The 17833-nt window shown below is 47.3% G+C and overlaps 1 protein-coding gene across 2 annotated transcripts in view; it reads left to right on the top strand.

Moving 5' to 3' along the window:
• MTA1 (metastasis associated 1) overlaps nucleotides 1–17833 on the top strand; it is an 81771-nt gene that overhangs the window by 2194 nt on the left and 61744 nt on the right. For both annotated transcript variants that reach the window (XM_035537194.2, XM_050712154.1), the window contains exons 2-3: nucleotides 15199–15266; nucleotides 17681–17774. In XM_035537194.2, coding sequence (XP_035393087.1) covers nucleotides 15199–15266; nucleotides 17681–17774 — 162 coding nt within the window. The remainder of the gene's footprint in view (nucleotides 1–15198; nucleotides 15267–17680; nucleotides 17775–17833) is intronic.

Here is a 17833-nt window from a genome sequence, read left to right as displayed (position 1 = left end):
ACCTTGCTGCCCAGTCTTTCTCTCAGCAGTTTGGTTCAAAGGCTCCCCTGGGGGGCTACGAGGCCTTTGACACGAGGCACCTACAACACCCCTGCTCTCTCCTTAGCCACAGAGCTGGTCTTCTCATCGCAGCGGCGAGTCAGATCAGTCGGGCATGATTTGCCTTTGGTATATCCCTTTTGGCTGGTCTCAGTCACCTTGGTGTGCTCGGGAGCAGCGTCCAGGATTTGCTCTGTAACCTTCCCAGGCGGAGGGCAAGGCAGCTGGCCGGTGGCCAGAGTTACTGTGCTCTGGTACCGTACGTATGGATGAAGTCTGGGTTTGAGATATGACCAAGATCAACATATGGGCAGATGCAGCTGTTTCTGTATGACGGCTCTGTTCGGCGTGAGCCAGAGGAGTTTGTGTTGCTGAATTGTTTCTGCCCCTGGTGCTGGTGGCTCCCGTTAATGGGAGCTGTGCGCACCGAAGTTGTGTGCGGACTCCAGGGCAGGATTAAGTCCTGAATGGGGTTTGTGCGTCGTCATTTCATAGACTTCCCATTGGAAGGGAAGCATTCAGCAGATAATCCGCCGTTATCCTTGTGGTTACCAAATTGTGTGCGCGAACTCCAGACCTAACAGCTGCCAAAACCAGCTTGTTTGTCGTAGATCAATAACGCTCCTGGGAGTATACGGTGATCACTTCTGGCCTGGTCGTGAAACGCTGTGAATTCTTATTTTCATAAACCGGTAGGTAGGTTGCACTTCTCTGACAGAGACTGGTTTTAAGTGCCATTTTTTAGTGTTGGTGCCCAGTGGCTCTGTTACAGAGGAGCCTGGCAGCCTGCACTGGGGCACCCAGGTCTTATTCTCAGCGTAGGGGAGCTGCAGGAGTCAGGGCTGCCACTTCAGCGGTTATAAGACTCTGGGTAAGTTGACTGCTGGCACCTAGAGAAAGCAACTGGTTTTCGTGGTCCTGCAGAGTTTTTTTTTGGTGCACCTCTGGTGGGGCAGGGGGTTAGCGCCGACACAAATAGCTCTCTTGTAAGTTAGCGCTGTTTATGGGGGGGACGTAAAACTTTTGTGTGTGTGAAGATGCTGGGTTGTCAACTTGCAAAATGAATTATGGGAGCTTAGTCACCCTGAAGGAGCTCCTGGAGTTGTGTCCCTCCAGCGTAGCAGAGGTGAAGATGCTCTGAATGAGGATTTTCCTAACAGCTGCCATCCAGCCACGAAATAAATGGTAGCGTGGTGAGAGGTGGCTCTCCTCGCCTGGAAGGAGTCGTGGTGCACCGGCCCGCCGCCCCGTGGAGCGGCCCGGCTGTCTGCCTGATTGCAGGCCGCATGGGAGTGCTGGATAAACACCAGGTCTAGGAAACTTGGGACCGCTGGGCTGGAGTCTGGGGCCTCTGATGAAAAAATGCATGTGGGAGAGATGCTCGTTGTTCCAGCTAGTGCCAGCCTCCCTTCAGGAGAGTGCTGTGTCAGCTGCCTGGAAGAGAGCGGGTTGTCTCGGCACCAGGAGGCTTCCCTTCCCAACGCTGTCTCATCTGCACCTTCTCCGGGAGAGTTTAACCGCAGCACGAGCGTTTCGTTGGTGGCTGTAAGTGACTGAGCCCCGCTGCAGGCTTGTGGCATTCCCTCGACGCAGTGGAACGACGATTTTCTGCGTTTCCATCTTGCAGCGATTCGAGGAACTCGAATCCTTCCACCTTTCCTCCTCCTCGCGCTTTGTGTTTTTCCGGGATTATTTTTAATCTGTATCAGGCACCCGATCTGGCTGCCCGTGGGACTGTGCGAACAGCTGAATGGGCTCAGTGGGAGGGCTGGGAACAAGGGGATGGATGGGGAAAGAAAGGAGAGGAAGGATGGAGGAAGAACCGCTGAAGCCAACACTTCTGCTGAGGCAAATGTCGATTTATGCTTTTAGATGAAAAGCTTTTTATGTATTCTTGGCTTAAGAGTTACCCACTTGCTTGGGAGCGTGCTAGGTTAGAAAGTGATGGCTGCTCTTGAGTGTGTAGCACACTGAAGGTGTGTTTGAGTGGCACGTTTATGATCCTAGGTCAGTCAGGCGCACGCGTGCCACCTGAATCCAACACGCTGAAGGTAAGTGGTGCCCTGACCCCGCGTGGGCTCTGAGGTTCCCAGCAGCTGGATCGCAGCGTGCTGGAGATGCAGCTCCACCACGTAACTGGTGGTTCCCCCCAGGCAGGCTGGATTGGACCCAGCGTTGGTGCGCCTGTCCGTGCTGCGGGCATACTTCTCATTTCAGTGTAACCGTCCCCAAAATTTTTAGGCATGGCAGCGTGACATCATTGCTCTGTTAATTAAGGGTGTTATTAATGCATCGCTGGGGACCAGGTTTGGCCTGCCCCCATCCAGTTACATATCACAGCCTGGAATCCAAACTTCTCGTGGCTCCTAGTATTGCCTGAGAGCTACTGAGGATGGCTGAATTTGTCCTCTTGACATCATAGTGATGCCAGTAATAATTTTCTGTGCTTTCCCTGGTTAAAAAAAACTTGGGTACAGAGCTAGTAAGATGCACGTTATTGAGTCTAGGCCTAAAGCACGTAATCCAGATAATTTAGCTACAGGGGCACGTGTAAACCCTCTTCTGGCCCCCTTCTTTATTGCCAGCATGTATATATTTGGGGTTGCAGGAGGGTTAGTGGGAGTGCTGCTCCATGAGCACAGGCTCGGGTGAGCTGTCTTCTCACTTACTGGTTTTTGTGTTACTAACTTTGAGCTGAAGGTAACTTGAGCTGAGAGTGGGCTTAGTGGAGAGAGGTATAACTAGTAAAGGTAATAAAAATGAGTTTGTTCTCGCAACTTACTAATAGGTTTCTGCAGCCGGTGGTCCTAATGGATGTAGGACAGCTTCTAACTCATCCCATTTCAGCCACTGGGTTTCTTCACCTTCTCCTTTAGCTGTTTCTAGCTACACCAAAATTTATCTTGTGTTCCGCAGTCTTCCTTTCCCTCTCCCCCAGGCAGGACTGCCTTGGTGAAAGAAAGATGTTAAGAAACGTGGCATGATGTGGAGATGTCAGACAGCTTCGGCGTGCCCAGCTGATGTGTAAGGCTCATGTGGACGCGCTCCGTGGAGCTGTGCAGCCACGTGCCCTTGGCAAGACGGAGTGCGAGCACCTGGTCAGCTTCTGCCCCGCGGGGGAATGTGGCTTCTCCCCTCTCCGTCCCAGCAGGACGGCACCTGCCGGGTGCCTGCTGTAGTTCCCGGACACCTCTCTGGGCAGACGGGTGCTGCTGGCCTGGTGGAGATCCAGCACTGTGGTGTAGGGGGCTTCTGCTGGGTGCTTTTTGGCAACTCGGGGTGCTGGGGGCAGGCTGGGGACACCCCCGGCTGGCTGGGGCCTGGCAGCTCCCCTGGGCTTTTGTGGGCAGCCGAGCTGAGCTGCAGCACTCCTCCCCTGCTGCTTCTTCCATCCCGTTGGTCGTGTCTGCCTGTTTTGCCTTCCAGCGATGGTGGATGACAGACACCTGATAAGCGAAGGCACTTGATAAGTCCCTTTTCTATAATTCCTTGAGAAAACGTCTTTCCTTTTAGCTTGTGAGATTTGGGTTGTGTGTGAATGGAAGGAACCTGCATCTAGCTGCTGTTTTTACAGCAGCAACTTCTGATGTTGAAATTTCCTAACTTTAAATAAATAAAAACACCTCATCTCTTCTGAGCAGGGCAAGAAAGGAGTAAGGTGGTTGCTACTGTTTTCAATTCAGCTTCTAAACTACTCCTGAGTTAGTTTGGGGTTGCTTGAAAGCGGGTATAAGCTGTTGGAGTCACCCCCATCTAGTTTTGCGCCTCTTCTGACAAGTGATCTGTTAAGTCAGTGTCACGTCTGCACCAGGATCTTACGCTGCATCTTATTTCTTCACAAAATTGTTTTTTTCATGTTCCCAAGGAGGTAGCTGGCCGAGCCTTTTACCAGTCTTGCCTGAGTTTCCAGTGGAGTTGAGGTAACTGGAGTAGTTGGGAAAGGTGCTTTTGTAGGGTACTGCACTTCCACGTCTTCGGTGTGTCCGAGCTTGCTGCTGTAGCTCTAATATACAAAGAAGCCCTGCTTCAAAGTGTGTTTTAAAGTCCCATTTGGTTCCTCCTCTCCTCTTCAACTTGTGAAACCAAATTTGGGCTGTTGGACTCTCTGTTGCTAACAAGAACTAATGAGTTCCCACTGTAATTGTTTAATGTGTAAGAAAGCATTTCAGTAGGGAAAGACATTGAGGAATTTTTCACATTTAAAAAAAAACACAACACAACAGACTTACTTTAAAAGGAACTTTGTTATGCCGTGGTTCAAAGGGGGTTGAACTCTTGTGCGTAGATGAATAATTTAATTTGTTCCCAGTTGCAGACAGGGAAGTTCCTCACGTTGTCCTGTAGGATATGCAGTATGGCAGTTTCAGGAGTTTAATGCATTGCCAGATCATCAAAATTGGTGCTGGATTCTCAAGCATGGCAAAATTTACTCTCGGAATATTTGTGGCAACCTTCTTCTTTCTGTGCTTCACCAAGTTTGTTTAAATAGACTGTAAAGCCCAAGATGAACTTAAGGAAGAAGAGTGCCCTTTTTGGAAGCTTCAGGAAATGCCACATCTTCCTTGTGCTGCTCCTGCTCCTCTTACGCGCTGGTCTTTCGGGGAGGTTACTTAATGGATTGAACCCGATTTGGTGCCTCAAGATGTGCCGAAACCACTGGAATCTCAGTGAAGAGTTCATCCTGGAAAGAGAATAGTCTAATCGCTTCTGATTTACTTCGTTTGCTTCACAAAAGACTTGAGATTTCATCTCAACCTCCCTGAAAAATGTTATTTACGTATAGACTCTGAAGGCTGGGTGAGACCTAGGCCTGGCTGAGCAGAGGAGGCCCCTCAAGCAACGCTGCTGATCTGTGTCTGGTTTGCTGCCGGCGTGGGGATTTGTCCTTTTTTACAGATCTCGTGTGCCCGCGGGATGTCGGGGCGAGCAGTACCTCGTGGCAAACCTGAAGACTTCCTCAATTTGTTATCCCCACGCTACTGTAAGGGGAAGCTCCTGTCTGGAAGAATGAGGTTTTGCTCATCGTCTCGTGCAGGCTTCACACACTCCTTTTTGGTGCTCCTAACTAACCCCACGTCTCTGCTCGCTGGCACGAGGGAGGCAGCAGGAGGAGTCGCCTCCAGAAGGACCCATGCAGGACCCACGAAGATTTAGGGCTGCGTAGCAAGCAGACTGATTTTCTGGCTCTTTGGCTGGATCGTCTTTAAGCAGGAGGAGTGTTCGTGAGATAATTTCTCTTGTCATTGATGTACGAGGTTAACTGCAATAAGGAGAAGCTAGTTGGCAGCTTTAAAGCGAGTTTGCAAGCGAAAAAAGGAGAATTCAGGCTTCTCCTGTCTCTTCCACGTGTTACTTGCAAGCTGCTTAGTCTTGATGGTGCCTGTGCTTTCATGGTCCTCCTGCGCTGCCAGATTGCCAGATGTGATCTGCATCGGCCGCGGCCCACGGTAAGGGCTCAGATAAACCGCGCACGGTGCGCCCCAGCTAACCTGGGGACGTCGTGCTGCTACGTGAGAGGAAGAGGACGGCCGACGCTCGACCAAGCGTGAAGCCGGCGCGCTGTGAGCGGGCGATTCCCCATTTAGCACGGAGCTTGTCGTTACAGAGCGGAGCTGTCAACGTCTGAGCAAATTCGAGGCAGCCGAGCGAGACGGTTCCTGTGGCTGCCGCTTTGGGTAGCGGCATCGATTCGAGCAGCGCCTGCTGGTGGGTGCTCGGCGCTGTCCGCCGGGTGCTTCCTCGGCTGGGCTCATGCAGCTCAGCACGGTGTGGCGAAGCGCATCGGGGCACTGCTTTGGTTCAGACACGCTTTTTCAACCGGGTGAGTTCCTGGCCTGGTTTCCCACGTGTGTGCCTTGCTCCTTCCATCCAAGGCGAAGCTGTCACAACTCGAGGGGGAGGTACGGGAGGGCGGGGGATGAATCAGCTGCACTGGCACTCTTGTTTGAAGAAACATCTGCAAAGCTATGGCAGCAGTTTATACTGGGTCCGTGACTTACATTGTGGAGCCGTGATGTTTTTGGCCTGGCACTGACACCCTGCTCCTGCACTTAATATGCTGTCATGCTGTGACCCAAGCAGTTAATTCATGTTGGCTAACCGAAGTCAAGCCTTGCTCTTTAAAAAAAACAAAACAGCCCACCCCAAAAAAACTTTTTTTTTTTTAATTTCATGAGAGTGATACCAAACTCTGTGTCCAAGTACTTCAGAGGTTCTTGTTTTGCAGCTCTTGGGATACTTGCAGGGAACGTGAAGCTGTTTTCTTCTGATTGTCTGCACTGCCCGAGTATCTATCTCTTGGAAAAGAGTGTTTTTATTCCCTGCCCTTAGCAAGGAGAGGTGCAGTGGGACAGGCTGTTCTCTTGGCTGCGAGAGCAGCCCAATGCCAGGGTGTGGTTTGAGGATACTTGTCTCCCGTGCCTGCCCTCCAAAAGAACCCCCAAGGAGTTCTCTTCCACCTGGTTTCTCCATCTATTAGGTGTTTCTGTGACTTAGCTGTAAATTAAACCGTCCTGGTCGTCCCTTACAATCCAGCTTTTGGGAAGGATTTTTGGTTTTAAGCCTGGGCTCATTCCATTGCCAGGTCTGTGGCGTTGCCCCACAAAGACTTGTACTGGCCCAGCTGAAATGAGAGGCTCACAACTGCTCCTGGAGAAAGCGGTCGTATAGCCACATCCTTGGGAACTGCAGTGGCAGAAGAGGTAATACAGAACAGAGGATTGCTCTTGTGTCCAGGGGACTTCAAGTCATACTTAAGTGTCTTCTGTAAAGCAGGATAGAAGTGGTGTTTTTCCAGGAATACGTAGCGTACTGTCGTCCCGCAGGGACCTGCAGGGAGTTGACTCGGTGAACCCGAAGGTCGGTGCTGCATGCAAACGTGCCTCGGTTACAGCTGGGGCACGGGGGGGGACTGGTTGGAATGGGTTTCCTTGGGCTGCTCTATAGCTGGCTTCTAGGAGCAGAATTGCTCCCTTATCCTCAGGAAAGTACTATGGAAACTTGATTTTATTTCCAGATTTCTCGCACATTCACTTTTTGAGTCTTGTTTGTACACAGTCTCCCTACCGTACCTTTCAGCTGGCGTCTCCAGTAGCGGTTATTTCGGCATGGCATAGTTCTTATCTCAGGGCCGGGACCTGCGACGTGCCACTGCCATCCACCACCTCTTCCTCACCGTACAAGCTCTGTGCCGTGTCCAGAGCTGTGATCTCAGGTCTCTAGATAGCTGCTGCTAGCAGAATGCCTGCCTCCTTCCGTGGCGGAGACAGTGAACTTTTGGGAATGCACTTGGTCGTAATGAATCAAATCAGAAGTTAATCGAGCCCGGGACCTGCCCTGAACAGCCCTGGCAGTAGTGGTGTTGGGAGGTGCCTAAGAAAGCAAGCACTTCTGGTAATTCCCCCAAACGCTGGGGAGCCTCCAGGGATTTGCTTTAAAATCTAGTCTATTAATTGTTTCTGAAATGGGAACCGTTTCATATCTTTGTCTGTCTTACCTTCCTCACGCGTAGTTTTTAGTGTCTCCGTTTTTCAGATAGGGACCAGTGATCAGAACTTAATTATCTTTGAGACTTCTGTTCCTCTGCGAAATGTTTGAAAGTGAACAAAGGGTTCAGGAGTTAATAGAGAAGAACTAATGCATGGATAATGGAGTTGCATAAACCTTGTTTCACTAAGAATCATACAAAAAAAAAAAAGATGAGGTAGCTGGACAGGAATTTTTTCTTCCCCCCCTCCTTTGACATGACAGAAAACAAAGAACAGAAAACCTTTGGGAAGTTCCAAATCCCTTACTGTTTCATAGTTAAAACTGGATCAAGCAACTGTCAGTTTGTCCAAGCAAGTTGCATGGCATTAACTTAGATATTTTTTGCTCCAAAAAGGTAGAGAGTTATTTCTTACCTTGAGGAAGGAGCTCTGTGGCAGTTATTTGTTTTTGTTTGGAACCATTACAGGTCCTTCAGAGTGGATTTTGGTTTTTGTTTTCAGTACCTTTTATCAATTCAGAAGAGCTTTCATCGAGAAGAGTTTGTATCAGGTGTTTTATAGGTCCGTGCATGATCCATAGTCCTGTTACACGGACCTTGCAAGGGGTTGCTCCTACCATAAGGTTACAGTTTGGGGAATTTCGAACCTGGGTTTTTGGAGGCAAGTGAGGAGGATTGATGTGTGCACCTAATCCTTGCTGCTTGAACATTTTACAGCTTGGGAATTCTTAAGGGGAGGAGATAAAAACCTGTTCCTGCTTCTCCATACTCAGGGTTTTAATCACCTTCGTCAAGGCAACTCACCTTTACAGATAAGAGTTTGAGCATGTGGAAAAGAGATGGGTTAACAAACTCAGGGAAAATCAACCACCTGTTCCTCACAAGCACTCTGGCTCGGTGTTAAGTATGGACCAAGTACTGATATTTACACAGCTTATTAGCTTCTGCCCACCTTTGTGCAGGTGCGTGGTTCGTGAGGACTTGGCAACAAGTACTTTGGTATTTATGAATTAACCAATTTCTTCTTTATTCTCACCGTTGGGGGCTGGAATGGCAACTTGTGCTCTGTTTTATTATTGAAAATAGAGCAGAAGTTAGCGTGAAAGTGAGAACATGGACTTCTGCCATGTGTTGTGAATACGTGAGGCTCAACTTCCTTTAGTACAAAGCAGTCCTGAGCTGCTCCTGCATGTATATGGATGTAGATGCGTGCTTGGGATTTGATAGGCAGTAGTAGAGGCTTTAGTTTATTAAATGAAACTGAGCTGTCTTTTCCTTGCACGTATCCTGACTCATCTTACAGCCCCAGCATTCTTTTAAGTCATGTTTTTCTTGGAAAATGGTTGAAAAGGGGAAGTTGAGCTGAGCACACTGTATATCCTTGTATACATAACATACATCTTCAAAGTCATTTTTGGATGTTTTACAGCGTATTATCAGAGCAGATAGAATCTGGAGAGGCTCTATGCTTGCTCACCACCAAAGTGCTTGGCGCATGGGCGATATGCTGATGTGTTTCATACCAAGGATGTTGTCTTCCTAATGTGTCCCTATAGGCTCGGGTCCGTACAGGCACCCTTGTTACACTGCCTGCATGCCCTCCAGGAGGGTAAAAGCAGGAACAAATTTAACATAATGACAAAACAGCGTTGTAAAAGAAGATTTCCTATGTGTGTAACGTCAGCGTGTAATTAACTAGACGTAACTGCCGCTTTGGAGGGAGCGTGCTCGCATAACGCCCTGCGTAGGCCAGCCCTTGGTGTCCACCACACCTGGGAAGCTGTAGGAGCTAACCGAGGGGTCCTGCTCCGGCAAAGCCGAGCAGACTGCCGGCTGCCCAGGTGAAGGAGGAAAGCCGTAAGTGAGGGCAAGGGCAGGGCTGCAGCAGTTCCTTTGGAAGGCTTCAGACTGAGAAGCTGTAAGTCCGTGAGGATAATTTGGCCGCGTGTCACCTTGCTGGTGCACGGAGCCACCCCAGCCTTACCAAGCAGAGTCTGCGATGTCTCTAGACCTGGCGGTGACCTAAAAGGTTTGACTGCCTGCCAGTGGCTGCTGCTCTTTAGGACGGCGGCCTTCCTGGCCGAGGGAGGCTCTGTCTGCTTCCACCTGGCCTGGGACCGTGCCCGCTGCCTGCTCGGAGGCAGGGTTGTGGCTGTTCTGGATGGGCGCGCGCTCCCCGAGCTGGGCCGTCGCTGCTCGTTTATATCTAGGAAGTTTACTGCAGGCTTCGGGCTCGAGGAAGTGGTGTAGTGGTTTGTTAATTTTGATCCGTTGCTGAAAACCAGGCTTTCTTCCTCAGCAGCGAGAGGGACTTGTCGCTCTGGTAATTTTTCCCAGTTTTGTTCTGCCTGAGCCTTTTTATCGAGACCGGGCAGCTAATCTCAGGAGCACGCCGTGTGAGCACGGCGCCTTGTGAGACGAGTGTCTCGGTTAAAGATTTCACACAAGGGTGATTTATTTTGATCCCTGTCCTCGTAAGCCTTTTGACTTGGTCACTTTGGTCAGAAGAGCAAAGCTAGTTTGATTTAACTGGGGTGCCTCTCCTGGCTAAACTCGGTGAGGGTTTGCTGTCCGACTGGGGATTTCTGCAGGAGGTGGTGCTCGCTTCTGCCAAGTCCCTCGCTAAAGTACCTCGGCAGGTACTGCAGAGGGTCGTGTGCTCTTTTGCTCTGCTTCCAGCCCGTTTGTCAGGAGTGGGGCTGTGGTGGTGGCGGTGCCCGTGGCACAGGGACCTTTTTGGGGCAGCACGCATCCCATGCCTGCGGTACTGCCGTCTGGAAAGCGTGCTTGGACTTGTGCTGACAGAGTATGCATGATGCCTTTTGTCGAGCTGTGAGAGAAATTAATTGTAAATATCTGCTTGCTTTATACTGCTAGGTGTATTGGCTCGCCTAATCCTTTTAGCAACAGAAACAGCTGTTGCAGTTTTGCATCTCCTGTAATGAAAAGACTGCTGGTAAGACTTTCTCTTTTGAAACTATCTCTTGAAACCAGACATTTCGTGGGGTGATACCTTCTGAGTGGTGCTGGTTTTCAGCAGCCAGAAGGCAGTGGGACCTGGGCTCTCCTGGGTGAGATTGCTGGGCTCGTAGGCTGCGAGCAGCTTGGCCTCTCCAGCTAGCCTCCTCCAGCCTCCTCTTTCACAGAAGCATAGACCACGACGGATTGTATTACCCAAACTGTAAGGTGATTGACAGCTTCAGGAGCGAGCTGCTGAATAATTTGAAAACTGGAGCTTACGTAAAGAAACTAACCCCAAATTGATGCGGAAATCCAGACTGTGAGGAGGCATGTGTTTCCCGTAAGTTAGGTCGTAAAGTAACCAGGTCGTCATAACTTCATCCACTCTCTTGATGCTCATCTTTAATTCAGGGCAGCAGCTTTGTGCATTGGGCAGGGGAGATATTTGCAACCCTGGAGTTACTAATTTATAACACGTCTAGAAATTCGCATCGTGCCAAGCAGCACTAGTGAGTGTGGGAAGAGGAAGGCTTCAGCCTCCCTTGTTTCCCGAGAACGGCTGCAGGATAATGCAGGGCACACAGCGAGGGGAATTTCGGGAGGCAAGGTGAGGAATGTTCAGCCAGGTCCTCAGAAAGCACATGTAGCCTCAAAGGCAAATGCAAGTTGGGAAGGATAAAAATACTTTTGGGCATTTTTGCAACTTGATCACCTAAAAGCCTGTAAGGTTATTAAGTAGCTCAGACATAGCTTAATCTTATAAAAATATGACCTCTAGACAGTGCGTGTTCTTTTCTTTTGCAGTACCCCTTCTGTTTTTCTTTTCTGCCGACCAGCCTAGACTTAATCAACAGCTGACATGAAGAGGGTAGAGGGGGAAGCAATTTTGCAGTGATGTCTTAAAAGCATGTGTGAGCAAAAAAGAAAGTGTTGTATTTATTGCTAATTGAGAACAATTATTTTACTTCCTTCGTGGAATATTTCCATCTTCTGCGGTCTGTAGGTCATCATCCTAGTTCAGCAGTTCAGTATCTGTATAATAACATTGCTTTTTAGTAAGTTGTGTGTATTCTCATCTTCAGGGAAAAAAAGCAGGGGATGGAAAGGCTTTTGGAGTTGTTTTAGGGACGTAGGTACTTTTGTTGTATAACAGCATAGGTAAAAGGAAGAAATAAGTTTGGAGTCTGTGGCAGGAATGTGATGGTCCTTACTGTCTCGTGATATTGCCATGCTGCTCAGTCACTGCTTTAGCCTGGTCGTAGAGGATTGCACGATACGCAAGGGCGATGCTGCTAATTACAGTCGTGATGTGGATGCATGGCTGCTTAATTCTGGGATTATGAGTTTAAGCTGTGAGCTGCTGTGCAGGTGTGGGATTGAGCCTCTGCCTTTGTTTCGGGCGGTTGGCTGGTGAGGGGTGGGCTTCGTACGAAGTGCTTGTGGCAGTTGCTGCTTCCAAGGAGGCATGCTGTACTGGTGGGATGCGGAGCAGATAAGCTAGTCTTTTCTTCGATCATGTAGGTAGGAAAGCCAATAAATTGGCGAGGATAGCCAGCCTGTTGTGTTTGAAAGGTCTGACTTGTTGCTTTGCTCTTTTTCAGGCTCTACTCTCCTGTCCCTAGACTTTTTTTTTTTTTTAAATGTACTCTTTCCTTCCTGTTCTGTGGTAGGACTTGAGATGCATGCATCTTCCTGTTATTTAGAGGTTTGTTAATTTGGTCTCTTTCCCCATCCTCTCTTTCAGCCCACGGCACAGACTGGCAGTTGTGCACGTACAGGATGCCTCCCATCAACAGCTGCTTTGCTGGGAGCCTGTGGAGGGTTTCTGCTCGCCACTGTGTCTCTGTGCACGTACAGATGTAGCTACTGTCTTGGAAGCAAACTGGGAATATTATTAATCATATTGGGTGGGCAGTATGAGAAGGATGCACTGAAGTGGGTTGGGAAGAGGCTGGAGAGGAAAGGGAAATGCTGCTCAGGGGAAAAGGAGGTGTTCTGGAGAGTAGGGGCTGATGGAGCGTGATGCTGTGCCTCCTTTAAATCCCAGTGTGTAGGAAGCCAGTCTTGGCTGGGTTTTGCTGCTCATGGAACAGGTTAAGAGGAGTGCTCTCACGTGCTAAAGCATCCTCGTTTTGAAGAGTGGTTTGTTGAACTCACAATTTCCTTGTTGCATGTGTGGCACACTGAGCAACTGGAGCATTTCTCTGTGCAAGATAGCGTTTTAATTTTAGATGAAAGTATTTAAAGTCTGTATGAAAAAATGCAAATCGCTCCTCTCTGTTCTGCTCACATATTCTGTTTTATGTGATTTGCAGTGGGCTCTGCGTTACACGCAGAGAGGCAGAGACCCTTCTCCAGGTAACTCGAGCAATGGGAAGCAGGTCTCCGTGAGGTGCTGGTGAGATGCTTAACATAGCTGTGCGGTTAGTCTCAAACAAGGCTGGGAAGTACTGGGCTGTGCATTTTGTGATGAAGTCATCAAGGACTGGCCTAAGCACATCCCTTTACACTCTGTCATGTGTCTGCTCTTGAAGAATGCCAGTGGGACATCTTCATTGCTGTCTTTCTGCCAGCAGTGTGCTGCTTTGTGTAAGGCTGTTTGCACTTACTAATCGTGGGGTACAGGTCTGGGGACACTCCTACTGCTTCGCAAAACAACAGATTTTTTGGATTTTACTACTCAAAACTGTTGGACATCACCCTGAGATAGCCTTTTATAAGGCATTGATCTGTGATAAACTTTCTTTTAAAATCCACGCCAGATTTTAACACTCAATAAACTGTAGTTAACTGAAAAATTGCATTAATGTTCACCTGAGGTAGAAGGCGTGCTAGTGCGGACACGCACACGTTGCACACTCAGAAGAGCTGTTAGAAAAGTGATAGGAACTACAAAGGTTTGTGATGTTCACTATAAACCCCTGGAAGTAAAGGCAAGGTTGTGTTTCCAAGTCGGAGGCTGCCATTGCCATTCCTTCAGACTCAGTTTTTTCAGAGTGCTAACAAATGCTATGAGTTTGTGTTTGGTCTCAGCTGAAGTACCTGAAGTGAGGTTTTGGGAGTGGTAAGGGGGTAGGCCGAGCGAACTTGGCCTTCTTCAGGAGGTGGGCAGGGGGTCCTCAAGCAGCCCCCGAGCTTGGAGGCACTGCAGGGCAGACGAAGGCCCTGTGTCCTCCACCGCCATGCCCTTCTAGGGGAGGCTTTCTGCTTAGGAGAAAACTTCTTTTTTTTCCCTCTGATCACTAACCTGTAAATTGCTTACTGTCCGTCACTGTTACTTCAGTCAGCAGTTATTGCTGGAGCTGCCACATATCCGTCTGGTTTCGTGGCTTCTGGTGGTGTTGAGCCCTTTGGCTGGTGGTGGGCAGCAGACCCCAGCTCCTGGCTGTTGTAAGGTGCTGAGAGCGATGTTTTTCCACAAAGCATGGCCTACCTGGACTCCTTAGCCTGCTCTCCGGTGCGAAGCCTGAAGGGAAGCTGCCTTTGAGAGGAACCAGCTCTGTGGTGGAGCTGGGGAGGAGGTTTTGGAGGCTGACTCTTCCCCGGCCCAGAGGAAGAGTTAACAGCATCCATCACTGCCCTTTTAGGAGGCATTTTAGGAAGATTGAAGCTAACAGCTTAAGTAGTTGTCTCTATTTAGCACCACTAAACACCCATTTAGCAGCGGAGGGTCATGCTAATGTGCTCATTTCAGAGGATTACCTGAGTGGAGCCCCGAAGGCTATGGATGTTTTGCTCCAAATACAAATAAACTGGGACATCTGAAGGGAAATCGTCTTAAATCGGCTAGAATATCTTTGGAGGGATCATTCTCAGATCTGAGCGCGTGAGAAAACCGTGGCAGGTCAAGACTGCCCCCAAGGTCAGCACCCAAGGGTGGGCGGCTGCTGGGGGGGCTGAATTCAGCCCTCTCCTCGCCTCAGTGAAGGCTGAAGGCTTGCTTCAGGAGTCCTGGGTGACAAAGGCCAGGAGGTCTGCTCAAGACTCTCGAGTTTCTGTTTTTGTGAGAAGTGTTAAAGTTTGGAGCTTAGCGATGCTGAGCTATTCGCTGAGCTATTCGTATGGCAGTCCTTGGTGCCTCTCCGAGGGTTTTGTGACAGCACCACCTTAGCAAAGAGCTGCCTTTTTGCCCTCTGGTTGAAGATGTTTATCCTGCTTGAATATGAGCATTTCTGACCTATTTGGCTTACAATATAGAGTTCTGTCGAGGTTATTCTGGGATAATGTGGGTGTAAAAGAGCAGGAAGTAGAAGAAAAGATAAGAGAGAAACAATGGAGCAATTTGTGGCGTAAGTAACTGGGCTGTATGATGAAGCTGAGCTGGGGGGAAGAGGAAGGATAGCATGTTGCGGCTGGATTTTTGTATGAAAGAAAAGGAAGCAAGTAAAGAAAACATTGTAATCAAAATGAAATAACCTGATCAGGGGAGACAGACCATCATATGCTTTGCTTTCCCACTGTACAGGCAGATAATAGAGCTCTGTTTTTTGGAAAGTGAGTTAATGGTCTTCAGATTGCACCCATGTTTGTTTCTTATACTTGTATGGATTTTGTATTTCCTCGCCTAAAATCCGGGACTGAGTGGGAACATTCTGAAGTGCTGCTTGTGCCAAGAAATTAATTTGGTATGGTGTCCTTAGCAGGTATACATGTGGGCTTTTTATTTGATTTTTAGCAGCTCGTATTTTAAAGAATCTTTTTTCTTTTGTCAGATTACGTCTACTTTGAAAATTCTTCAAGTAACCCATATTTGATACGAAGAATAGAAGAACTCAATAAGGTAAACAATTTTTGCCATCAAGTCTTTGAAGCTGATTTAATTTATGATCTGTTTTATTTGATTAAAATCAAAACAAATCATTAGCAGTTCTCTGGTAATTAGTAGCTTAAAATACTTTTGTTGTGATAATTTTCTGAAACGCTGAGACCTGCTAGATTGTTCTTTTTAGGCATGAAAGAGCAGAGCATCAACTGGAGGTCATTCTCAAGGTGATTATGCCCACCTATAGGGAAGGAGGTTTTTGCTGGTCTTCCATTCTGTGCCCTGATCAGGTGATAGGAAGACAAAATAAGAGCTTCCCAGGAGGATGGAGAGCTTTGTAATTTGGTTTTTCTTGGGGGAGTGTCACTCAACAGGAAGAGTTGGAGCTATTATGTGCTTCCTCAGACTGTTTTCTTTAGTTGTCCTTTGGGTCAGTGTATTATTTCATTTGCCAGATTTCCCCTTCTTTAGATTTAAAAAGCAGGCATGATGGGTTGCACGTGGGAAGCCAGCTGAAGTTTTCAATGCTGAAATTTTACTTGGTTGAGGAGGGAAGACTGATCTGAAGCCATTAGCTGTGTCCTAAACACACCGTTTTGAGGTTTAATACCAGTGCGTGCTTTACAGCCTATACAGAAGGAGTGTAATGTTGCTGTTTGGTGTTGAATTTAAATTAGCTACCTAAAAATAGGGTGTTTTCTTCAGCCAACAGGGATGGAAAAACATGCCTTTCTGAAACAGTTATTTGGAGGAGAAAATGTATCAACGTGACAAAGAACCTGAAGTTTAGGGCATCCTTGTAACCCCTTCTTTTTAGTGTAGATCTTTTACAGAATACTTCGTGTCCCTTCCATTAAGGAAATAATAGGAACTTCCTTAACATGTTCCCAGTGGATCCATTGGGATGTTATGTTAGTGGCTGTATTCCATCAGTTACAGGGTGCAGAAGTGTGTGGGGTTTTCTTGTGGGGTTGGTCCCGTCCCTACCTTTCTTCCGTTTCCCCTCTTTAAAAATAATGGTACTTTCAGCCTGGATCTCTCATTTAGAGCAACTCTTGCTTAAATTGTAATTTCTCTGACCTGTTCTTTGAAATGGGTCTTTCAGGTTGAAATGAATCATATGTCAAGTTGCATTTGTTTTCACTGACTGTAAATGAAGGCCAGACAATTAACCGAAGTGCATAATTCGACATTGTTAAAATACAGACAGCTGCAAGATGACTACTGCTTTTGTGTTGTATTTCCTCAAAATTTAAAAGTTCTTGATTACTTGACAGAAAAGGATAGAAATTCCACAGGTTCTGTACAAAACTGGTAGGCTGCAAGTGAAAATATTTGAGCATGTATGTATTCTCTGATTTTTTTTTTTTTGTGGGTGTGTTAGGAAAACTGTTGTTATCAGAGATAAAACTTTTCCTCCCTTTACAACTTAGCAACAAGCGTGTATATCAGTTTTGTTTTGTTTGTTTGTTTCCTTGTGGACAGATTGCTGGTCCACTACCTTTTTTGGAGACTTCCTGGAGGGGAATTTGCATCTCAATCTTCTAGTTTCTTAAACTGTGTGCCATCATTCTGGTTTTCAAGGACTCTTCAATAGTAGGAGACAACTCTTTTAAGTTACAGTTTCATTATTTATTGACCTATTTTGGAAACAATAGGTTGGCTGGGTCTGTTTCAAACCAGTAGGTGTACTTCCTTTAGAGTCTGCATAAAGCCAGCTTCATAATTCAGCAGCTATCATCTTACAAGAAATTCATCACCGATCTCATTTTAAGAGTTTTAAGAAAAAAAAAAAATCCCAAACCATTCAAAAAAATCTGACCTCTTTGTATGTTGCCACTGGTGTAGAGTTTATTGCCTGGTGCAGCTTCCTTTGTTCTCCTTTTAGAATGATTCTTGTGTTGGTCATGGTTTACCTGCCAGTGCTGTCAGAGAAAGGAAGCATTATGGAACTTCTTTTGTGAGAGCAGTAATGAGTGTGTTCTTTCTTGCTTTTCTGCTGTGCTACTGAGTCTGGAGAACAGCCTAAACCTGAATTCTGTTATATTTCACAGTTACTTTTATTAGGATTGTAAAGATGCTTTTGCATTCTGCTAAATGCAGGCATCATCTGGAAAGTAGCCAAGTGGCTTGTTGGTATGCTGTACCTGCAGGTAAGTGATTTTTCTCACCCCTTGAAAAATCTGTAACCGCTTAAAATGGTGATCCTGCAGAAACAATTGGGAGTGAAGGGCCAAACCTATTCCTGTTCTCTAGAATGGATCCCACTAGATGTAGTGTTTTAGATAAAGTCTGGGCAGATGGAGTATGCTAGAAGATGATGTTAGGTAGCCTGTGTGGCAAAATTCCTGGTTATTTATGAAGTTTTCTAATTAAGTATGTACAGTTCAAGTTTTGGTTTCTATTCAGTTATTATTTTTTTCCTTTTTCAGACTGCCAATGGAAATGTGGAAGCAAAGGTGGTGTGCTTCTACAGAAGAAGAGACATATCAAGTACACTTATTGTGTTGGCAGATAAACATGCAAGTAAGCTTCTTTGTGTTCATATAATTTCTATGCAAAGTTTCCAAACTAGGGTAGAACTC

Source organism: Cygnus atratus, chromosome 8 (genome assembly GCF_013377495.2).
Source record: "Cygnus atratus isolate AKBS03 ecotype Queensland, Australia chromosome 8, CAtr_DNAZoo_HiC_assembly, whole genome shotgun sequence".
Taxonomy (NCBI): Eukaryota; Metazoa; Chordata; class Aves; order Anseriformes; family Anatidae; genus Cygnus; species Cygnus atratus.
This window is presented reverse-complemented; position numbering and strand designations above follow the sequence as displayed.